This window comes from Desmodus rotundus, chromosome 3 (genome assembly GCF_022682495.2).
Source record: "Desmodus rotundus isolate HL8 chromosome 3, HLdesRot8A.1, whole genome shotgun sequence".
NCBI classification, from domain to species: Eukaryota; Metazoa; Chordata; class Mammalia; order Chiroptera; family Phyllostomidae; genus Desmodus; species Desmodus rotundus.
In genome coordinates this window covers 116,076,222-116,101,401 of record NC_071389.1, presented here as the reverse complement: position 1 = coordinate 116,101,401, position 25,180 = coordinate 116,076,222, and the positions used below count along the sequence as shown (strand labels likewise).

Genomic DNA, 25,180 nt, shown 5'->3' with positions numbered 1-25,180 from the left:
ATTATGCAGAGTATGATGAATAAGGTCTATAAGATTAGATGAGAAAAACATGCACTGGATCTGTCGACAGGAAGCTCGTTAATGCTTTCTACAAGGCCAGTTTAATGCATTTTTGGGGTAATTTTCAATAGAAACTATGAATAACATGGACAAAACAGGTTCATCAAGCTGGTACCAGATGATTAATCAATGACTTCAGTACCTAATACAGGGTGGGCCCTTAATACGTGCTTATTGTTTAACTGTATCATAGAGGACATCTCAATACTGTATAACTGGAAAATGTTTTTTAAAAAGGAGTGAGGGAGTAGGTGAGGTGATATATGACAGTATAAAAATTTACACCAGATAATAAAAAAATGAACAATAGCCATAAGTAAATGCTCACTTTAATCATAATCTAAATTACTTATTTTCATATTAACACAGATGTTTCCATAATCCAAGAACGGAGCTACATATTATACATTTTGTAATGGTTAATGTGACTTGAAGAATTTTTATTAAAAAGTGATCAGGAGTTGGTTGAAATTCTTGCTATAAATATAAAATATCTATTGCTATTTTTATTCACAACAAATTCAGGTGTAAGTTTCCTGAAATGCTAAATTATCTAATATCACAATAGGGATGTCTAGGTAGGTACTTGACTGCTACCCTCTAATGCAATGACTTAACAAAAAGTGATTACCACCACTTATATTTACCACAAAATGCTCTTGTTTTTTGCTAAGCATTCATTTCATCATGAAATGCAGACAGAGACAGATGGAAACAATGGTGTAAAGGAAAGGAGTATATCAAAACTTTTTCATGTTTATTAAAGGTTTTGACAATGAGGGCTTCATAAAATGTCATGAATTCTATTTGCTATACAATAACCGTCTGTATCTAAGTAGGAGACATATGCCATATTATAGCAACTGTTTTAATGTGTAAAATCATTCTGAATTCTTTAAAAGTATTTGGCTAAAATAATAAACATCTTGGCAATAAAACTGACAATATAGTTTAAGTAACATACTTCAGAAATGTCTCCTACAAAAGATGGGGATGTTTGCTTTTGCCAGATAAACTCTGAACAAAGTTAAGGAGCCATAAACTAGTCAAAGCTAGAAAGAAACCTCATGTTGCTAGAAAAAAACAGCATGTAATGTGGACTTCCTCCATTTCAAAGAGACAACCACTTAATGACAATGACTTACTACACATAAGAATACAGAAGGAAATGACATTACAAGAGAATTCTTATAAACAAACTTGCTCTAATTGAAGTCTTGAATAGCTTTTCAGAGAACATAATCACAAACCGGGTAGAGATAATTTATGTTAAACGATTCATTTATAATACAATATCCCCTTCAAATATAAATACAAATCAAATATAAACACACTGTCAAACTGTGATTCTCTTAACCAAACATTTCTTTACCACCACATTCAGCTACTAGCGGCATTTGGATGAAGAGGTTTAACTCGTGCTAATCTGGACAAGCCAAGGCGGAGACTCTGATTTGGAGACTTAACAGACACCCCTGCCAGTGGACTGCTGCTGGTGCCGCTACTTCCAGATACCGCTGAAAGAAAACATATCACCGATGCTGATAATGTTAGAAATCTCTTAACAAAAATGAATTTATAAAATAAATGAAGCAATAAATGTAGTTAAGCATTATTCTGCTATACAGGTTCTATCAAGTTATAAACAAGATCAAAGTAATGGAAAGTACTAAAGGGTAGAAAAAATATAGTATCACCTATTTTCAAACATCCCCAGAAGGCAAGGTCATGACATCAAAATTTTAAGCGTAAAGGCTGAAGCAGATAAACTGGGAGCAAATAACATTGGTTGTAATGGGGAAAAAAATGAATGCAATCGTCATTTCTAAAATAGTAGAAAAATCTAATGTATTTTTTAAAATCCTGCAATTTTTACAAGTACTCCTTTCAAATAATCTATTTTTTCAAATACTATATGACTAAACATGACAAGTACTGTTTTTATTTATTTACACTGGCTTCATTTATACTACCACTCTAGCATAGCAATTATTTCCACTGAGTATTAAATTTCAAAATTTATCCACATAATGGCTCACGGTTCGTCAGGACCGTACACGAAGACTCACTGTGTGCACTTTACTCAAGTGAAGACTTGCACTCCCGTGTTGCTAACTGCCTGACTCATCAGTGCTAATTCACATATGTGCCATGGTTCCAATTTTTTGGAAAAACTTGCAGACTGTTTCATTTGTCACCATTTTTATATAGTTATACAAATCTGACCACTTACTACTTTTCTCTTCTTTTGAATTCTTTTTAAGGAATGAATTCCCAAAAGACAGGTTTATTTTTATGAATCCTGTCAAGCTGTCCTATACAGGGGTTATAAATTTGTAGTAAATAATTATATCTGCTACCCCAAAGCTCAGGGTGTCCTGGATTATACTGCTTTATTACTTTCTATTTTGATAGATATAAAATGGTATTTTATTTTTTTAATTTACATTTCCTTAATTACCAGTGAGACTGAAATTATTTTCACATTTATTTCTAGTTGTATTTCTTGGGAGCATTAGTATGTTCGTGTTCTTGGTTGATTTTCCTACTGGGATCCTGGTGGTCTTCTCACATTTAAATAAAACAGTAATTAACGAGCAACCTGATGGTAAAATCTAGCTCTCAGATATATTGTTTGGTCCACATGATGTAGAAAAAAAAGTTGAGTTTTAAAAACTAGATTTCACATTTTAAACAATCTAGATTTCTAGCTTCTCCTGAAGAAAAATCAGGTCTGGAAATAACAGGCCAATAATCCTGCACGTAAACAATTAGCTGGAGCCGAGCAATGGCTGCTCCCTTCCAAAGGGCATGGACCCTACTTACTCAGGTTTGCGACCCGGGCCCAATTCCTTCCCGTTAGTTGCCCTACCCTTTCACACAATGAGTCTATGAGCACTTTGTGCTTTATGATATTCACTCTTTATCCATCCATTCCATATCATTCCTTTATTTCCTTTTTATATTTTGGATTATGCTACCTTTGAGTTTCTAGTCATTTTTTCACTTCTTTTTAATTCCTTCTTTGGGGAATCACTGATTGTCCTCAGAAATACACTAAGGATCATCCTTTAAATGACACAGCATCATTAATTCACTAACAACCTTTCATTCTCCAAAACACTTTTAAGTCCCCATTAAAATCTTAGATTTTTTAAACCAGAAAAGACTTTAAAGATTATACAGTGCCTAGTATTTCTGATGAAATGAAGACTGAGAAATTAAATAATCATGTCTCAGGCCTAAATCTGTCTATTAATACCTAGTTATGACTAGGGGAGTTACCACTGTGCACCAATCAAGAAATGTCACTGGAAAGAAGTAAACCTGAGCAGCCATGGGATGACTCAGAGGAGAGGGGACAAATGAAGAAAAACATGCTAGAAAAGGAAAACTGGATGAAGAGAGGCTCTGTGTTTACGGAGCAATTAATGATTGACAAGGGAAAGTGGAGACAGAACTAGTTAGGAAGCAAGTCACCCACAGTTCAGGTAAAAAATGAACAGTGCTGGATTAGGGCTTTAGTAATGCCAAGTAGTGTGAGAATCAAAGAATCCTGGAAGCATCAGTGATACTTGGCTGTGAAACAAAAAGAAAACAAAAAGAGGTCAAGTTTGTATGAGCTGGAGGTTGAGTTTGCTAGGGCATTTGTTAAATGCTGGAATTCCCGTGTATAGGCCCTTATGCTCCAGCTAGACTATGGAGGTCAGCAGGTCGGGAACAAACAGATTTGCTGCCAAAAACACGAATCAGAAATCTTAAATGCTAACACTCTTTGACACTGTAATTTTCCTACCAGGAATTTATCTTAAAAAATAATCAGGATGTGACCACAGACTTCTAAAATAAGGTTGCTTGTGCTCATTGCAACCTTATTTATAACATTAAAAAACTAATAAACAATCTGAATGCTCAATATGAGGGAATGATAAAATGATGAGTAAAGGCAAGACCTTGGTTTTGAAGAAAAGGTAATAACATTACCTTATACATTATATATGTATAACATTTACAACTAGGAAAACAATCAACCAGTAATAATTTTCCAAGCACCTCCCCTTGATCAATAAATATACCATACCTGGTGGGACCCACTTAGGTCTCTTGATTTCAGCTGAAGGACTGCATATTTGCAATGGTTTCCTAGAAGCCTCTGAAGAACGAGAAACCTTTTTTGGTGAAGGCTGAGATTTTGATTTGACGGCAGCTGGGGCAGAGTCTACTGAAGTTGCTTAATTGAAAAATACAGATAAAATAGTTTGTCTTAGATGAAGATTAAACCTAGCATGAATACATAAAAGTTATATAATCTTATAAATATTAAAAAGGCAATATCATTTTGAAAAACTCTTATTAATCAATAAACATTTATTGAGAGCCTCAGAATAGCCATCTTTTATGAACATTTATGATAGGCAGTGCATCCAAAATATTATATACTTTATCTTTAATCCTTAGAGCAACTCTGATACAGAGATCACTATCTTCACTGTCAGAGAAGGAAACAGAGAGGTTAAGCAAAATGCCTGTAGTTTGATCTCTAGTAAATGTTATAACCAGGATTAGGAAACAGGTCTGACTCCAAAGTTTATCATTCTAAACATTACACAATGGTTACTCATCAGGATGGACCTGTGAGACAATGTATTAGGCTCCAGGGCCACAAAGAGCATAACTCGTGGATCCTGCTCCCAAGGGATTTCCATGGTCCAGTCACCGGACTCCAGGGAAAGGGCATCGAATAATGAGATGTGTATAATGCAGTGATAAGAGAGAGATGACAGACTCTGGAGATACGCACAGTCGGAGGGAACCTCTACTCTGTGTGTATATCTGCATAGGTTGAGAAGTCAGGGAGGTGGGTGAGGTTAACTTCAAACAAATCAAGGCTGGAAGGTTAGAGGAAGTTCTCCAGGCAGAAGGAGTAAGAACAAAGCCAGAGGATGCACCAAGTTCCAGGATCAGTTACTGGCTCAGTATGGCTGCAGCCAGAACGGCAAGGGCTGGGAAGGTGAGAGGTATAGAGAAGGTGCAGATTGTTGATGGAGAGCCTGCATACCAGTGAAGGAGTCATGCATTAATTTCTCTCAGGAATACTTGCATTTTGAAAACATCTTTCTAATGGTAGTGTATAACAAGTAGACCTCTGAGAAGGCTCTTATGGCAGTCCAGGTGAGAGGTGATAAGGGCCTGAACTAAGCGGGAGAAGGAGGGAAAAAAATAGCAGATTAGGCATCTTTTAGTAATTAGATGGGGGGAGGTGGTGATGGACATGAAATAATCATGACTTGAAAGCTCCTATCAGGGGTACACTGCTTGGTGGTGTATGACCCCAGAAAATAAACACAAGAATGGGAGTCAGCTTGCTTTTTTTTTGCGGGGGGTGGGGTGGAGAATAAAGGGAGGAAGACAGGTGAAATATAAATCTGCTTTCAGATTATGCTTGCTTTGAGTTACCTAAGGGGCATCCTAAATACGTATGAATGTGAAAATTTTCACTGTATAGTCTTCTTAATATTAACACATGTTCCCTAGATCAGCACTGTTCAACAGAACCTTTCTGTGATGATGGAAATGTATATTTTGTGCTGTCCAGTGTGATAGCCACTAGCCACATATTGTTACTGAGCACTTGAAATGTGACTAGCAAAACCAAAGAACTGATCTTTAATTTTACTTAACTTTAATTAACATAAATGTAATATAGCTACAAGTGGTCAGTGGCTACCACATTAAACAGTGCAAATCTTGAAATTTTCTCTACCAAGGAAAAAAACTGTAACATGTGCCAGATGGAAGACTCTCAAAGGTTACTCATTATTAGTAGAAAGAGAAATATAACCCATCTTTTCTCATTCTTTATCCCATTACTTGGGAGTTAAACTATACTTCTAATACTATATATTAAAATTCTTTGTGAAGCAACTTGTTCCAAAATATATAGAAAACTTTATAGAAAGTTTTTTTATTTACTTATAGAAAGTAAATTACAACTTGGAAACTAAAATTTTATTTTTAGTATTTAGTGTCTTGGGGAAGAACAGACATCTAAAAATATATAAAATAAATTCATACTGTTAATGATGTTTTTATAGTAGTTCCTGTAATCCCCTCTCCTCACTGTCCCCTCCCCACTCCCCCCTGACTATTGTTAGATTGTTCTTAACTTCAATGTCTCTTTGAGTTGGGGTGGAGGGATGGGGAGAAAAGGCACACAACTGTAACTGAATAACAATAAAAAATTAAAATTAAAAAAAATGATGTTTTTATATTAGCTTATGATAGGCAGAAAAACGGCCCTTCAAAAATGTGTATATCCTAATTCCCAGAACATGTGCATATGTTACCTTACACAGCAAAGGGTCTTAGCAGGTGCCTTTAAGTTAAGGATCTTGAGGTGGGGAGATTTTCCCGAATTATCTGCATGGGCCCAATGTTCTCACAAGGGCCCTTATAAGTGAGACTGAGAAGCAGGGATGAGAGTGAGCGCAATGTGAGGTGGAAAGGTCCCTGACATTGCTGGCTTCAGAGATGGAAGTGGGCATCTCATCAAAGCACGCAGGCAGCCAGCCTCTAGCAGCAGGAGAAGGCAGGAAGATGGAGTTCCCCTACAGCCTCCCCAGAGCACAGCTTACTGATAGCCTGACTTTACCCCAGCAAGAACAATTTTAACGTGTGATCTGCAGAACTGTAAAATAATACATTGTGGTACTTTCAGCCACTGAGTCTGTGGCAATCTTTTACAGTAGCAGTTGGAAACTAATACACAACTTTATCTCTAAAAACCCCTACACTGGAAATGTAATTTCTGGCTAACAAATCTATTAATTGAAAAAACAATAATTAAAACCTCATTAATTCAGAATACAGTGGACAGAAGACTGTAACTCAATCAGTATATAATTCTTATTTCTTAGCAAGTACTCAACACCATGGTATTTAAGGCAAGAACAATTCTCACCATTAATAAATGCAATCTGTATAATGGAAATTTTAGTTTCAAAAAGCATTTATATTGAGCAAATAGGACATCAATATATATATCAGTAAGTAAAACAAATCAAGTTAATGAAAGTTACATGTTATAATAATCTATCATATATTGTCAGTTAAAAACATCCTAACTTCTTTTACAGAGGAAGCAGGTGTTCTATGTTCAAATTATCACAAATCGCAAAAGTTTTCCTGTAAAAATGGTTTGTAACAGAATTTGTTTTGAAAAAAACAAAAAGGCCCTAAACATGTGGCAAAAGTGTTCTCAAATCAAATATTAATCAAGCATGAAAGCAAGAAGTTAGAATCATGCAAAGTTGCCTGTTTAATTGCCTGAAGAAAATGTTGTCCAGTAGATGGAGTTCTGGCCCTGAATGGACAAACCGGGATGCAAATCCCAGCCCCTCACTTATTAATTGTAAGAATTCCAACTAATTATTTAACCTCCCTGAGCCCCAGCCTTCTCACTGTAAAATGCAGGTGATAACAGCTATCTCAGAGGGTGGCTGTTAGTGCTAAAGGGAGGTAATTATAGAAAGTGCTAGACTTGGAGTGGAGCTTACTAGTCTTGTTTGTTGTTCTCCTTTCCCCACCCCACCCTGCTTTCTTCTATGTATTTTAACTACACAGAAATGACACTGGCAAACTTTTAAGGAGAACAAAGGCAAAGATAAGAAAAATCCATTAAATAAACCAAATACATTTTCTTTACAAAGTGTTTTGAACGAAGCTTACCTAATGCATTACATTTCGATTTAGGTTTCTTCTCTTTCCTTTCAACTGGGGATTTAACATTCACTTCTTTCTTTTTAATTTCTTTACTTTTTCTTACAGTGAAGTCTTCATCATTATCTTCACTCTCACTAATATCAGAATCATCCTCAGAATCTTCACCTAAAACAAAAGATAATATACTTTACCTTTGTTATAAAAAGTGAGGTTTCTATGGCCTTGACTTTATCTACAGCTCTTGCACCAGATTCTTTTTTTTCTTGTATTATTACTTATTAATTATTGTATTCTTTTCTTTTTTAAATTATACTTTATTGATTTTGCTATTATAGTTGTCCTGATTTTCCCCCTATGCCACCTCTACCCAGCAACCCCCACTCCCTCAAGCAATCCCCCCACCATTGTACATATCTATGGGTCCTGTGTATAAGTTTCTGGACTACTCCATTTCCTCTACTGTACTTTACATCCCCATGGCTATTCCGTAACTACCTATTTGTACTTCTTAATCCCCTCACCTCTTCACCCATTCCCTACACCACCATCCCAGCTGGCAACCATCAAAACGTTCTCTGTACCCATGATTCTGTCTATTCTTGTTTGCTTAGTTTATTTTTTAGATTCACCTGATGATAGACATGTATTTTTTGCCATTTTATTGCTCATAGTTTTGATCTTTTTCTTAAACAAGTACCTTTAACATTTCATATAACAATGGTTTGGTGATGATGGACTCCTTTAGTTTTCTCTTGTCTGGGAAGCTCTTTACTTGCCCTTCGGTTCTAAATGATAGCTTGTCTGGGTAGAGCAATCTTGGCTGTAGGTCTGTGCTTTTCATGACTTTGAATATTTCTTGCCAATCCCTTCCAGCCTGCAAAGTTTCTTTTGAGAAATCAGCTGACAGTCTTATGGGAACTCCCCTGTAGGTAACTAACTGCTTTTCTCTTGCTGCTTTTAAGATTCTCTCTTTGTATTTAACCTTCGGCATTTTAATTATGATGTGTCTTGGAGTGGACCTCTTTGTGTCCATCTTGTTTGGGACTCTCTGTGCTTCCTGGGCTTGCATGTCTATCTCCTTTACCAAGTTAGGGAAGTTTTCTTTCATTATTTTTCCAAATGGGTTTACAAATTCTTGCTCTTTCTCTTCTCCTTCTGGCACCCATATGATGCAAATGTTGCACTGCCTGAAGTTGTCTCAGAGGCTGCTTATACTATCCTCATTTTGGAGGATTCTTTTTTCTTCTTGTTGTTCTGTATTGATTGTTTTTTGTTTCCTTAAGTTCCAAATCATTGATTTGATTCTTGGCTTCATCCACTCTATTGTTTTTTCCTTGTAAATTGTTCTTTATTTCAATTAGTGTATCCTTCATTTCTGACTGGATCTTTTTTATGCTATTGAGGTCCTCACCAAGTTCCTTGAGCATCCTTATAACCAGTGTTTTTAACTCTGCATCTAGTACATTGCTTATCTCTATTTCATTTAGCTCTTTTGTGGAGTTTTGATCTGTTCTCTCATTTGGGCATGTTTGTCTCCTCATTTTGGCAGCCTCCCTGTGTTTGTTTCTCTGCATTAGACAGAGCTGTTTTGACTCTATGTCTTGATAGTGTGGTTTAATGTAGTAGGTGCCCCATGGGGTCCAGTGGCACAGCCTCCCCTATTACCCAAGCTAGGTACTCGAGGTGCACCCTATGTGTGGGCTGAGTACAACCTCCTCTTGTAGTTGAGCCTTGGTTGCTGTTGGCAGGTCGTTGGGCAGGATTTACCCAGGTCAAAGATTGGCAAAGATTGGCTGTGACCACTGACCACCAACCTCCGCCCTCCATAGAGGATCAGCAGTGCAGCGACAGGGTAGTGGTGCTCCAATGTGGTCTGTATCTGTCTACTGGGTGTTCAGGCCCTGGGGTTTCCCTGGATGGTGGAGGCTAAGGTCAACCCCCACCTATGTTTTGCCTGGAGTCACCCAGTCTGAGCTATAAAGCAATCTGAGATGGCTGCTACTTAGCTGGGTTTAGAGATTCCCATGCAAAACCAAGCTATGAATCTAGACTGGCTGCTGCTAGTGCCATGCCTAGGGCTAACTGAGGCCAACTGTTGCTTGTTTGAGAGGATTTAGGAAGTTATAAAGCTTGACTCAAGACCAGCCATTCATATGGAAAAGCAGCTTGGGTGGGCCTGTAAGTTGTGTGGGGCAAGTCTCTGGGGAACTCCAAAGAAGGTCAAACAGTGTTAGCCAGGTTGATGGAGTCTCAGTTATGGCACCAGTTTGCCAGCACTTTGGGGGGAGGGTTTAGAAAAGGGACAATGGCCTCTGCTCACCTTGAACTCAGAACTTCGGTTTTTCCCAGTATGCCTTTCAAGCTGCTACCCCGATGCTGGAGTTCAGAAGGAGTAAGTCTGAGTAGGTGAGTCCGTGTGTGGGTTCTTTAAGAGGAACTGCTTGGGGCTCCAGCAATTTCTTCCACAACTCAATACCTGCTGGTTTTTTCAGCCAGAAGTTGTGGGGACTTATCTTCCTAGCACTGGAACCCTGGGCTGGGGGCCTGTCATGGGGCTGACCTCCTCTCTCCCAAGATATCCCTCCTGAATTTTTATCCACCACATGTGAGTGTTGGACAAACCCATTCCATGTCTGTGCCCCTACTACCAGTCTGGATGGATGTGGTTTCTTTAGTTCCATAGCTGACTTCCATTCATCTCAATTTCTGGCATTTCTGAGTGATGGTTGTCCTATATTTTAGTTGTAATTTTGATGTGGTTTTTGGAAGAGGTGAACCATGTCTGCCTACGCTGCCATCCTGACCAGAAGTCTCACACCAAGTTCTTGTGTACCATTGTGCTAAGCTATTTCCCATGTGAAACAATGTAGTTATGGAGAACATGGTGCCTGGGTTTGAATCCTGGCCCCTCCATCTACATATTGTGTGACCTCTGACAAGTTGCTCACTCACTGCACTGTGCCTTAGTTTCCTATGTATAAAGAGGGGATAACCACAAAACCTACATCACAGGGTTGTTGTGTGGATTAAAAGAGTTAATACAGGTAAAACATGTGGAATAACATCTGTTATACGGCAAGTAAAATAGAATTGTTTGCCATTACTATTAGCATTATAATTTCCCATTAGTAATCTTTACTTCTGATTTTACCAGTTTAACTCAGTAACTTTTGGAAAGAATGTTATGATATAACATTAACTACATTTTCTACAATGACAACCTTGATGGTATCAATAACAGTACACCTTCCATAATCACATAAACTTCAACATTCTAGAACAGAAGTGCATTGGGAATTGAATGGAGATTAACCATACCACAACAATCTTAACAGATACTGCTTTATGATTTCATTTGGGACATACTTCTAATTCCCCACAAACTCTTTTCTCTGCTGCAGGGGATGATATAAGCCAGTGATAGAATGTTAAGTAGGCACAGCTGTTCTGGAAGAAGTATGGAGAATACCTGATAGGTAAGCAAAAAGAAGGTCCCCACCCTATCTCACCACTCAGAGATAACCACTGTTACAGCCACCATACATGACATCTACCTACCTGTCTATATGAAATATATTTTATATAAAAAGATAAAAATGTATGAAAACTTTCAAACATACATAACAGTAGGTAATAAACTCCTCAACAGTCCTCAATATTTTGGTGTATTTGTTTTATCTACCTCCCTTTTCTTCTTTTCTCTTCCCTTTCCTTCTTGGAATATATTACACCTGAGGCATCATGTCATTACATTCCTATATACTGCGGAACGCATCTCTAAATATCATGGACTTTTTAAAAAAACAAAACAATGTCATCATCATATCTAACAATGTTAATAATAATTTATTGGCATCATCTTCTATCCAGTTCATATTAATCACTTTTAATTTAGAACAACATCCCCTCCTTTTCCCCCAATGTATTTGACTTGTTGAAATAACCAAGTCAGTTGTCCTATAAAATGTCCCACATTCTGGATTTGTCCTATAAAATGTCCCACATTCTGGATTTGTCTATTTTCTTCCTCATGGTGTCATTTAATTTATTCTTGCATTTTCTGTGAGCTGGAATTTTCTCAGGACTCAATCAGAATCAGGCTCACATTATTATTTTTTGGTAAGAATACACCTCACAGGTGATGCTCTATACTTCGTTTTATATCAGAAAGCACACGTGTGGTTGTCCCACTCTTTGTTGGTTCAGTTGAGGCCAGCCTGAATTCTCCACTGTAAAGATCCTCAACAGCCTTCCATTGATGATCTTTGCCTAAATTAACAATGGTCATTATGATTTTCAAAGCATAATTTCCTTATTCCATCATTCTTTCCACACGAATATAATTTTTTTAAATATATGAGTAATTAACTCACATGTTTACCTAACGATTACTGTGTTATATAGAATTAGCCATCTAAGGTCAGCAGATGGCTTAAAGGCTGTTATAAATAGTACTTTGCAAAATCAAGTAATTATTGCTAGAGTCCCAAGAGCATCTAGGTTCAGGGAGATGGGAAGTAGGGGAGAAGTTTCTCCAAAAGTTTAGAATATAAAATATAGGAGGACAAAACTTGCTATGTATTCAATAGTTCTGGTATTACAAGTGTTCTTTTCTTGGCTGGAGAGAATAAATGGTAGGAGCTGGGTGTAACTCTACCGAGCAAGCTTACCTAAAGATGGGGTCAAACTGATCTTCATCAGTCAACTGAGAAAGTGGCTAAATAATTTGGAGGTGGAAAGATGGGGATCCCAGAATCCCAAGTAATTAGTATACCAGAGTAGAAAATCTGGAAGGCCCAAACACTTTATAGATTTTGGTTATGTTTGCTTCAATTTTCACTTTCATCTAGGGTGAGCCAATGCAGGAGGAAAACCCTGACATGTCACATAAAGAAAAGAATGCTGCTTCAAAAAACAAACAAACAGAAAACAAAAAGAAAAAAAAAAACCCTTCCAGTTGCCTGAAATGACACCAGTCGCACATTCAAGTATAATAAAAAGCAACTCCGAGGGGTTTGGAGAGTTGTTAGTCGTTCTGGGCTTAAGGTGAATGAAAATAAACTGACTGCATTGCAACTGAAAGTACACTAAGCAAAGAGGAATATGTTTATATTTCAACTTAAAGTAAAACAGGCTTGGCTAGAGTAGATTAAGGAGGCTTACAAGATAGCGTAAGACTCTTGTGTTCTTGGGTGGGGGGACAAAAGAGGAGTCAGAAAGTAAGAGAGGCGATGAAACAATTTTACTTAAAGCTTAATTTGTACATCCACACCACAGGCTAGATGGCAGTTATCATTCCCCAAGCTAATGAGCTAGCCTTCTGTAAGGGCTGAGGGCCTGCTTGTCAGGGCTGGATCACACGTCTTTTTAAAGGAAGAATAGCTGTACTTGTTGTTTGGTGGAAACCATAAAAATGAAGCAGGGAAAAAAACCAAATCAGCACACAAAGATCTAGAAAAGAAACAGTCATTTTAGTCTACAAGTGATGTGAGAGGATCAGAACTTTCACATCTTGCAAAACAGAACACAAGAATTTTTAAGCATCTATTACTACATAAACCACTAGCATCATTTTCTCCCAAAGTCTTAATCAGTCTAACATCCAGTAACTCAAACATTCCATTAACTGACAAATCAATTTTAACCACAATGGCTTCCCATTGTGATTATTGTCCTGGTTACAGTTAAAACAACCCTTATTACCAGAGCTAAAAGTAAAATCACCATTCGACAACCACATTTTCCCCAAACAACAGGTCTTGAATTTAAGGAAGAGTAATTTTCAGTTAGAAATATTCTTTGCATTCCTCATATCCAGCATAACTTCAGAAGCACTCATATTTCAACAAATGTTTTCTTTTCTACTTTCCTTGTTTTCTATATCCTAATTCACTGCTTACCTGTACAGAACTCAAAACCATGACTCATATTTCATCTAAAAAAGTACTTGCTTATGCAGATTTAAGTAAGAAAACAACCTGGAACCAAGCTATTTATTTATCTTTATTTTTTTATTGTTTCCTTAAATTTTTTTTAAATTGTGGTAAAAAACTGTAACGTAAAATTTCCTATCTTAACCATTTTTACGTGTGCAGATCAGTAATGTTAAGTACGTATATTCTTTGTATAACAGTCCTCCAGAATTTTTATATTTTGCAAAACAGATGCAGTACCACTGAACAACTCCCCATTCCCTCTTGCCCCAGTCTCTGCTAACCACCATCCCACTTTGTTTCTATGAACTGGACATTTTAGTTATCTCATATATAAGTGGAATCACAGTATTTGTCTTTTGAGACTGGCTTATTTCATTTATACAAAGTCTTCAAGGCTCATCCACGGTGTAGCATGTAACAGGACTTCCTTTTTAAGGTTGAACAATGTTCTACTGTATGTATATACTACATTTTGTTTGTGTATTCATCATCAATGGATATTTGGGTTGCTTGCACTTCTAGGCTACTGTTAATAAGGCAGCTAAGGGTGTGCAAATATTTGAGACCCAGCTTTCAATTCTTTTGCATATATACCCAGAAGTAGAAATGCTAGATTATATGGAGTTCTATTTTTTATTGAGTAACGCCATGCTGTTTTTCATAGCAGTTGATCATTTTACATTCCCACCAACACTGCACAAGAATTCTAATTTCTCCACATCTTCATCAATACTTGTTATTTTCTGCTTTTTAACATCCTAATGACTGTGAAGTGAAAGGTCATTGTGTTTTGATTTGTATTTCTCTGATTAGTGACATTGAGCCTTTTTTCATATGCTTTTTGGCCATTTATGTATCATCTTTGTAGAAATGTCTATTCAAGTCCTTAAATATTTACTTTAAGAGTAGAGGGGTGCTCTGGCCAGGTGGCTCAGTTGGTTGGAGAATCATCTCATACACCAAAAGTTTGCAGGTTCAATTCCCAGTCTGGGCATTTACCTAGATTGCATATTCGATCCCCTGATTGATGTTTCTCTCCCACATCAATGTTTCTCTCTCTCTTTATAAAATCACTAAAAATATCCTCAGGTAAGGATTAAAAAAAATATATATATATATATATATATATATTTTTTAAAGAGTAGAGGGGCAATTTTAAAGTCACTATCCAAATCATGATTTTCATAACTGAAGTTGGAACGCAAATAATATAATGGTACTCTTTTTAAGTATCTTCCTCTAGAAACATAACCCACAAAGCAAACCTAAAGCAAAGCCAATGATTTCAATTCCACACACATAGCAAACATCTTGATCACTTATTAATTTCATTAGTGTGCTAAGTAGTCTTGCAATTTATAACATCAGAATTGTTTACTGATTTTTCTCACAGGCATTCATAAAATAATGATAACAACATTCTGGGGTGCTACAATTATTACCCTTGGAAAAGACACTGAAACTGCCAAGGAGTTATTTTGATTATATTGGGTTTTGGGGGGGGGGGATGGGGGTTTGGTATCAAGCAACCTTAAGTTGGGAAGCATTTAGCCCATGTTCTGCTAGGCTTCTTGAGGTTATTTTCTTTCGCTGGCTCCTACTTTTTGGTGTGCCACTTATATTAGTGTTTCTCAAAGTAAGATCCATGGACCACTTGCCTTAGGATCACTGCTATGTGGAGGGGCAGGAATTGTTAATAAGAAAGATTTCTGGGCTCTTCCCAGTTTTCCTCTTCATCATAGTTCTTCCACAATGGCACCTAACACACTATATACAGCAGGTCCTCGAATAACATTGTTTTATTCATGTTCAATGTCATTTTGGTATAATGTTGAGGTGCAGTAGGAACTTAACTCGTATCACTTATCCTATGGTAAAATTGTTTTTTTATACATCATTTCACTTTAAGTGAGAACTTACCATATTTAATTATTGTCTGTGTCCCGTCACTCAAATTTAAGCTCCTTAAAGGATCTCTGCTCTATTCACTGCTGTATCCCCAATGTCTAGAATATAGTGCATATAATGGTACTCAAATATTTGTGGAATAAATGTTGATGAACAAATTTGTTATTGTTTGTTGATAGCATGTTAAAATCTATTAAAACATAGCATCTGATTTGGTATACATTTATGGAACTATTCATTTTAATTAATTTTTAATTAATGTTGTAATGTACTGTCAAAGTCACTATGCTTCCCATTTGCCCTAATTTCTGAATGAGTCTGAAAACAACTGTCACAATAAAATATAGATTTCATATAACTTTTTATTTTAACAATTAGTTTTATTTGTTTCTTTTTACTTTCTTACTGAAAATTTAAAATTACATGTGACTCACATTCATGGATTGCATTTTATTTATTCATTTATTTTTGTATATTTTATTGATTATGCTATTACAGTTGTTCCATTCCCCCCGCTTTATTCCCTTCTGCCTTGCACCGCCTCCTCCCTCCAGCATTTCCCTTATCTTACCTCGTGTCCGTGGGGCATATATATAAGTTGTTTGGCTTCTCCATTTCCTATACTATTCTTCACTCCACCGTCTATTTTGTACTTACAAATAATGCTTCTTATTCTCTGTACCTTTTCCCCCTATTCTCCCCCTCCCCCTATCCACTGATAACCCTACATGTGATCTCCACTTATGTGATTCTGTTCCTATTCTAGTTGTTTGCTTAGCTTTTTTTGTTTATTTGTTTTTTAGGTTCAGTTGTTGATGGTTGTTAGTTTATTTTCATTTTACTATTCACATTATTGATCTTCTTTTTCTTAGATAAGTCCCTTTGACATTTCATATAATAAGGGCTTGGTGATGATGAACTCCTTTAACTTGACCTTATCTGGGAAGCACTTTATCTGCCCTTCCATTCTAAACGATAGCTTTGCTGGATAGAATAATCTTGGATGTAGGTCCTTGCCTTTCATGACTTTGAATACTTCTTTCCAGCCCCTTCTTGCCTGCAAGGTTTCTTTTGAGAAATCAGCTAACAGCCTTATGGGAACTCCTTTGTAGGTAACTGTCTCCTTTTCTCTTGCTGCTTTTAAGATTCTTTCCTTATCTTTAATCTTGGGTAACTTAATTTTGATGTGTCTTGGTGTATTTCTTCTTGGATCTAACTTCTTTGGGACTCCCTAGACTTGCATGTTTAGATCCTTAGCCAGATTGGGGAAGTTCTCCTTCATCATGTTCTCAAGTAAGTTTTCAATTTCTTGGTCTTCCTGTTCTCTTTCTGGCACCCCTATGATTTGGATGTTGGAACATTTAAAGTTATCCTGGAGGTTCCTAAGCCTCTCCCATTTTTCTGAATTCTTGTTTCTTCATTCTGTTCCAGTTGGATGTTTATATCTTCCTTTTGTTCCAAATTGTTGATCTGAGTCCCAGTTTCCTTCCCTTCACTGTTGATTCCCTGTATATTTTTCTTTATTTCACTTTGCGTAGCCTACACTGTTTCCTCTATTTTGTGTCTGTACTCAATCTTTTCTATGAGCAACCTGATTACCAGTGTTTTGAACTCTGCATCTGATAGGTTGGCTATCTCCTCATTGCTTAGTTCCTCTGGAGTTATGATCTGTTCTTTCATTTGGCCCATATTTCTTTGTCTTGTGTACCTGTTATATTTATTATAAGGGGCAGAGCCTTAGGTATTCACCAGGGTGGGGCAACCCACGCCCCTGCACTTTGGCGCTGTATGTGGGGAAGGGGTCAGAGAGAGAACAGTGCTGATTGCTAGGCTCTCAGCCAGCTTTCAGTCACTTCCCTCACTACCCACATGCAAATTGGGCCCTTCTGTTGCTGATTCTGGGTTGATGGTTTTGTGTACATTCTAGGACCCTATGGGTCTCTCCAATGAAGGTCTCTCCTGTGAGGCTGGGAGTTTCTCCAGCCGCCGCAACCCCCACAGATTTTTACAGCCAGAGGTTTTTGAGACTTTAGTTTCCCCATGCTAGAACCCTGGCTTGTGTTGTCTGTCTCGCTTCCCAGTCGTCCCTCCTGGCTTATCTGCTCATGTACATGGGACCACCCGGTCTGTCAGTTGCCACTTGCCCAGCCTGGTCTGTCTCATTGCAGTGCATCCTCTCTGTGCCGGCTGCCTGTCTCCGTCCCTCCTACCAGTCTGGATGAATGTTTCTTCTTTAACTCCTTGGTTGTCAGAGTTCCATACAGTTCAATTTTCTGTCAGTTCTGGTTGTTTTTTGTTTTTAAATTTGCTGTTGTCCTTCTTTTGGTTGTGTGTGGAACCTAAGTGTACCTACCTGTGCCTCCATCTTAGCCAGAAGTTCAGATATCATATCACTTCTATCCAAAATATTTCATGAATTTCTACTACTCACAGAAAAAAGTCCACACTTCATAGAATGGGTCTGAGATGCTTCACGATCTAGTGCCTGCCTGCCTGCCTCTTGGGCCTTTTCTACAGCATTCTTCCCTACAGGCCTGAATGAACTCTGGTACATGTACTCATCTATCCCACTGTTTATGCCTATCAGTCAGAAATGCTATTTTACATCTGTAGTATGCCAAAATGCTACTTTTTTTGAACACATGGCTTACAGGTCATCTCCAGTTAAAGCTTTTCGCCCAAATGCGATAGCTGAATTTAACTGTGCCGTGCGTTCCTCAGGTTGCATTTAGCACAGCGCTTTGCATACATTAATGGTCTCTAAGAACATTTTACTGAATTTCCATAGAATTAATTTTGAGGTAGGATGTAACTTACCAGTGTCATAGTCTGGTTCGGAGTCGTTAGCACTGTCACCAACACTGCCTTCCAAAAGAATCTTCCTCTGTTGTACCACCGCTTTAGACGCTGCTCTTCTTTTCCCTTGAGCACCATGAGAATCCTCCTCCTCAGTAATCTTGTCCAAGTCTTCAGGGGAGGCATAAAATTCAATGGAAAACTTTTTGTGATGGTAACATTTAAAGAACTGAGAGTAGACTCCTATTGTATGTTGTTTTTATTTGCCCAGCTTCATCCTTCCCCTGCTTCTACTAACACACCACGCAGCCCAATCTGGGCCAATCGTAATACATCTGCCTCCTGGCAACACTGTCTGGTTTAAGAGTAAGTATAGGACCCAAAATGAGAGAGTCTTTCCCCATGAATTTTCAAACTAGAGCTGGGAAGGTATAACCCCTTTCTTCAGTGGCCAACTGCTATCGTTTAGAAGCCATGGATGGTCCTGACCTTCACCAGGAAACGAACTAGGTCTACAGTTAAAGAGAAGAAAGCCAAAACAGAGAGAAACCTAGAAGAGAGATTAAGAGAACTTTGACAAAATTTAAAAACCTGGTTCTAGCTAAAATTTCAGGAATTTAAATACAAGTTAGAAAAATAGCATTGTTGTAATAAATAAATATTATTACTATAAAAAACTTACCTAAATAATCACTGGCTACACTGCAATTGGAGATATGGGGAGACTTATCCACTCTTTCTGTTTCACTGTTGCCACGTTTCTCATTGCCTAAATATAAGGAAGATGTAAGAAAAAAACAGATGTACCTTAACCTACCAATGTCTAAAAGTAGGAAGATTAGTGCTAAATGTAATAGTGTCCAAGTATATATAGAAATGATCCAAACTCAAAATAGACCTTTACTTGGAGAGGCTAGCATAGTGTTATGAGTTTGGGCTCTGAAATCAGAGCTAATTAGATTGAAGTTCAAATTTAGGCTCTACCACTTCAATTGGCTATGTGACCAAAGGAAAGTTGCTTATCCTCTCCTCATATATAATATGGAGACGAAAATAGTGTGGAGTTTAAATGGGGTTATTATGGGGGATTAAATGTCAATCACATGTGGAAATTGCTTATTACAGTGCCCAGTACATAGGAAATAGTCACCAAATTTTAGCTGTTTTCTCTGTGTAGGCAGATTCATGTTTTCACTAGCATAGAGACTCTTCAATCATTGTAATAACCTCAAAATGATCTAAAGTGTTGTGAAAAACTTTAAGTTATTATAATCGGTACTGTTAAATCCCAGTTATAAAGTATATTATTCTATGAGAAGTGGTACTTCCAAAGAAATCCTGCTATACACTCTATAGTCTCTTATAGGAGAAAAGATGAACTTTACTTTTTTAATTTTGATATATAACAATTCACTTTTTAAAGTTTCCATGGTTCCTGATTACTAAAAGGCCCCCTAATCAACACTGTCTCATTTATTTTCATATAGGAAGCAATACTGATTTTAAAAAATCCATACCCCTACATGAACTAATGGACTAAAAATATCCTCCAACCAAAAGGAGGTTTAAAGCAAAACAGTTTAATCAAAAAAAACATTTTAAGACGAAGGTGTAGGTAAACATGGCTCACTTCCTTACACAACCACATCAAAATTACAACTAAACTACAGAACAACTATCATTCAAAAATCGAGGTAAATGGAAGTCCTACAACTACGGAATTGAAGAAAAACTACAACAAGGCTGGTAGGAGGGGCAAAGCTGTAGAATGGTCCCATACCCACAACTGGCAGATAAAATCGGGAGGGCTATCTCATGAGCGAGGGGTCCCAGCTCCGTATCAGGCCCCTCAGCTCAGGGTTCCAGCACCAGGAAAAGAAGTTGCCATAACTTTGGCTGTAAAAACCAGAGGGGATTGAGGCTGTGGAAGACAAACTGCTGGAGTCCCAGGCAGATCCACTCCCTCTGAGCTCCAGCGTGGGGACAGCAGACTAAAAGACATCAGAGACAAATGGGGAAGAATGGATCTAACTGTCTGGCACCAGGCAAGAGCTGGGCAGCAACTTTACCCAGAGAGTTTTGGCAGTGGTCACTGTTCCTTTTCTGAGACCTCCCACCACAGAGCCACAAAGCTGGGAGGCAGGCGCCATATCTGAGACTACATCAACCTGGCTCCTCTGTTTGCCCCACCCTGGTGACTCCCTGAGGCTCTGCTCCACCCAACTTCCGGACCATGCAAGTTGATTGCAGTGGCTTTTCCATATGAATAGCTTGTTTTGCCTCATGCTAAGATTTTCCTAAATTATCTCAAACAAGCAACATCTGGGTTCAGCAAGTTCCTGTACCTGGCACTAAGTTGCCCCTGGCTGAGCACTAGCAGCAGCCAGCCTTGGTTCACAGCGCACCTGGGGACCTCAGAGCCCAGCAAAAGTAGCAGCCATCTGCAGATCACTTTCCAGCTTATGTTGTGTGACCTCAAACAGAACATAGGCGGTGGCTGACCTTGGATGTACCAACAGCAATCAAGGCTCAATTACAACAGGAGGGTGTACATAGCCCATTCAGTGGGCACACCTCAAGTATCCAGCTTCGGTAATAGGGGAGGCTGTGCCACTGGACCCCAGGGGCCCCTACTATATTAGGCCATTCTACCAAGCCTGGGACATGTAGCAGCTCTACCTAATACATAGATACAAACAGGGAGGCTGACAAAATGAGGAGACAAAGAACCACAGCCAAAATGAAAGAACAGAACAAAACTCTAGGAAAGGAGCTAAAGAAAATGGAGACAAGCAAGCTACTAGATGCAAAGTTCAAAAGACTGGTTATAAGGACGCTCAGTGAACATAGTGACAACTTCAAGAGCATAAAAAAGGGCATGGAATTCATAAAAAATAATGAGTCAGGAATGAAGGAAACACTAATTAAAATAAAGAACAATTTACAGGGAATCAACAGTAGAGTGGATGAAGCTGAGAACCAATCAGTGATTTGGAATGTAAAAAAGCAGAGAACACCCAGCCAAAACAGCAAGAAGAACAAATAATCCAGATTTATGCAGTGGCTGTATCATATCCAATGAGGTTTATCAGAGGTGCAATTATTGCTAACTGAAAAAAGAATGCAGAAAAACGAAAGCAGTGTAAGGAGCCTCTGGGACAACTTCAAGCATTCTAACATTTGCATCATAGGGTGCTGGAAGAAGAGAAACAGCAAGAAATTGGAAACTTACTTGAAAAAATAATGAAAGAAAACTTCCCTAAACTGGTGAAGGAAACAGACATACAAATCCAGAAAGCACAGAGAGTCCCAAACAAGATGGATGCTAAATGGCCTCTCCAAGATACACCATCATTAAAATACCAAAGATTAAATACAAAGAGAGAATCTTAAAAGCAGCAAGAAAAAAGAAGTCGGTTACCCAGGAGGGAGTCCCATAAGACTATCAGCTGATTTCTCAGAAGAAACTTTTCAGGCTAGAAGGGATTGGCAAGAAATAGTCAAAGTGATGAAAAGCAAGGACCTACAACCAAGATTGCTTTACGCAGCAAAGCTATCACTTAGAATGGAAGGGCAGATATAAAGCTTCCCAGACAAGAAAAAACTAAAGGAGTACATCACCACCAAACCAACATTATATGAAATGTTAAAGGGTTTTCTTTAAGAAGATCAAAAATATGAACAATAAAATGGCAACAAATCCATATCTAACAATAATTGAATCTACAGGACAAAATAAATAAATAAGCAGAACAGAAACAGAATCATAGATACAGAGAACAGTTTAATGTTTGCCAGAGGGAGGGGGTAGGGAGAATAGGAGAAAAAGGTGAAGGGATTAAGGATTACCAATTAGTAGTTACAGAATAGTCATGGGGATGTAAAGTTCAGCGTAGGAAATAGAATAGCTAATGAGCACATATGAATGACCCATGGACATGGACTATGATGGGGGGATTGTCTGAGGGAGTGGGGTGGGGGGAGGAGTGAGGGGGCTGGAGAGGAGTAAAAGGGAAAAACTGGAACAACTGTAATAGCATAGTTAATAAAATATAATGTTACAAGCAAAAGCATTTTAGAAGTTCAAAGTGTCTTCCAGCAATAATGATTTCTGCCTCTCCAGAATATCAATATTGGCATCTGTGACAATTGCCAGAAAATCAAGAGAGAAAAATCCAGAGAAATCCAGTAACCCTAGATCCCTTAAGTCTACTGAGCTTGCTAACCACATTAATACCTCTAACCCTTGTAGATAATAAAAATTATCATCATTAGGTCATGTTTAACTGATTTGAATTTTGAGAGAAAGAGGCAGATTGTTAAGATTGTATAGATCAATTCATTTGATCAAAAAATGAAATTTTCATTGTATACAAGAATGTAATTTGAACATCACAGCTCATAGTCCATGTCCTCAAATTTACTTTGGGTGTCAAGCAGAGTTGTATGTATGTATGTATGTAAGTATGTATGAGATTTGTGCAACAGAATAAACAACTGAACCTAATTATACCCTGTTCAAATTGCACTGTTTATAGTCCAAAGTATTACAATATTACTTTTTCCTCTGTGAAGGCTCATCCAAAGAAATGATTAGAAAACCAATGAGAAGGTTACAGAGATAAGTATATAGAAAATAAAGTTACTTTTACCTTGAGATTCCTCCAAATCAATGGTTACTGTTGGAATTTCCTTCACTGATAATGCCAGTGCAACTTCTAAGTCTCTCTGATAGAGCTTGTCATCTAGAGCCATCCTAGAGGAGACACACAATAATAATAATGAGTTTTTTAAATGATCAATCTCAATTAAACAGAAAAATCTGAGAATTTCCTGAACTACTATTTAGGAACTGCTAACCTCACAAAAATGTTTTTTAAACAATAATCATAATCATAATTGGCCTTAAAGTATGACATCTAAAATGTCACAATGTCATGTTATATCTACTATAGGAGGTTTGAAACAGGAGCAGCATGTGCTGTTGCACTTGCTACTTCTGTTCACTGTAATGTTTGTCCTTATCGCCGGTTCCACCCAGGTGGGAAGCACCTGCTCGACCTAGAATAAAGGCTCGGCCCAAAGATCACCTCCACTTGCAATCATGCTTGATTTCACCCACACCTCCTCAGGCAGCTATCATAGGTCTTATATTTAATTTAAAAAATGTTTACATTTGTTCCTCCCAATCTAGACCTTAACAAATATTTTTCCAAGTACTTATTGTGTATGGGGTACTGCAGTAGATAGGATACAAAAATACCATCAAGGACTCTTCAATTAATGAGGAGGGTAGGGACATACTAATAATTATCCCACATAAGGAAATTATGTCCCCTACTCAAGGTGGTGAAAAGTGCTATGGTGTGCAAGAGGAAATCAAAAACAGATGAGGAAAGGTTGCAAAAAGGAACTGAGATGTACCTTGAATGATTTATTTTTTTATTTTTACTGTCATAAAAACAGACATATAGATCAATGGAACAGAATAGAGAGTGTAGAAATAAACTCATGATTTTATGGTCAATTAATATTTGACAGAGATAGCAAAAACATACAATGGAGTAAAGATAGTCTATTCAATAAATGGTGTTGGGAACACAGGACAGATACATGCAAAAAAATAAAACTAGACCACCTTACAGCAAACACAAGAATGAACTCAAAATGTATTAAAGAAGTAAATGTTTGACTTCAAACCATAAAAATCCTATAATAAAACGTAGGCAGTAAAGTCTCAGACATTTCTCGTAGCGATATTTTTTCCCCACTACATCTCCTTGGGCAAGGGAAACAAAAGAAAAAATAAAGAAATGAGACTGTATCAATCTAAAACGTTTTTGCACAGCAAAGGAAATCAAGAAAATGAAAAGACAACCCACTGAATGGGAGCACATATTCGCCAATAATACATCTGAAAAGAAGTTAATATCCAAAATTTATAAAGAACTTATACGACTCAAAAAACAAACAATCCAATTTAAAAATGGGCAAAAGACCTGAATAGACACTTCTCCAAAGAGGACATACACATGGCCAATAGACATATGAAAAGATGCTCAATGTCACTAATCAGAGAAATGGAAATTAAAACCACAATGAGATATCACCTCACACCTGTCAGAATGGCATCATCAATAAATTAACAAATAACAAGTAGTGAGGATGTGGAGAAAAGGGGATCATTGGTGCAATGTGGTGGGAGTGCAGACTGGCGCAGCCACCGTGTAAAGTAGTATGGAGTTATCTCCAAAAGTTGAAAATGGAACTGCCTTATGACTCAAGAACCACTTCCAGGAATTTATCTGAGGAAACCAACAACACTATTTCGAAAGAATACATGCACCTCTATGTTCATTGCAACGCTATTTATAATAGCCAAGATTTGGAAGCAGCCAAGTGTCCATTAGTGGATAAAAAAGCTGTGCTACATTTAAACAATGGAATATTAGTTAGCAGTAGGAAGGAAATTTTACCCTTTGCAACAGCATAAATGGAACTTGAGAGTATTATGCTAAGGGAAATAAGCCAGTCAGAGAAAGACAAATACCATATGATCTCAGTCATATGTGGAATTTAATGAACAAACTGAACTAACAAGAAAAATAGAGACAGTCTCATAGATAGAGAGCAGGCTGACAGCTGTCGGGGTTGGGGGGTCTATGTGTGGGAAAGGGGTGTTCGGATTGAGCAAAAAAGAGAAAAAACTCATGGACAAGAACAGCAGTACGGTGACTGCAGAGGTGGGGTTCAGGAAG

At 37.7% G+C, this 25,180-nt stretch overlaps 1 protein-coding gene across 2 annotated transcripts in view; it reads right to left on the bottom strand.

Annotated features, from left to right (window-relative positions):
- Positions 1-388: 388 nt before the first annotated feature.
- The window catches only part of RAD51AP1 (RAD51 associated protein 1), a 31,034-nt gene continuing 6,242 nt past the window's right edge, over positions 389-25,180 (bottom strand). For both annotated transcript variants that reach the window (XM_045191156.2, XM_045191107.2), the window contains 6 exons: positions 23,075-23,178; positions 19,105-19,191; positions 18,444-18,593; positions 7,789-7,947; positions 4,142-4,291; positions 389-1,577 (listed from right to left, as the gene is read on the bottom strand). In XM_045191156.2, the coding sequence (XP_045047091.2) occupies positions 1,441-1,577; positions 4,142-4,291; positions 7,789-7,947; positions 18,444-18,593; positions 19,105-19,191; positions 23,075-23,178 (787 nt within the window). In that variant the 3' untranslated portion in view covers positions 389-1,440. The remainder of the gene's footprint in view (positions 1,578-4,141; positions 4,292-7,788; positions 7,948-18,443; positions 18,594-19,104; positions 19,192-23,074; positions 23,179-25,180) is intronic.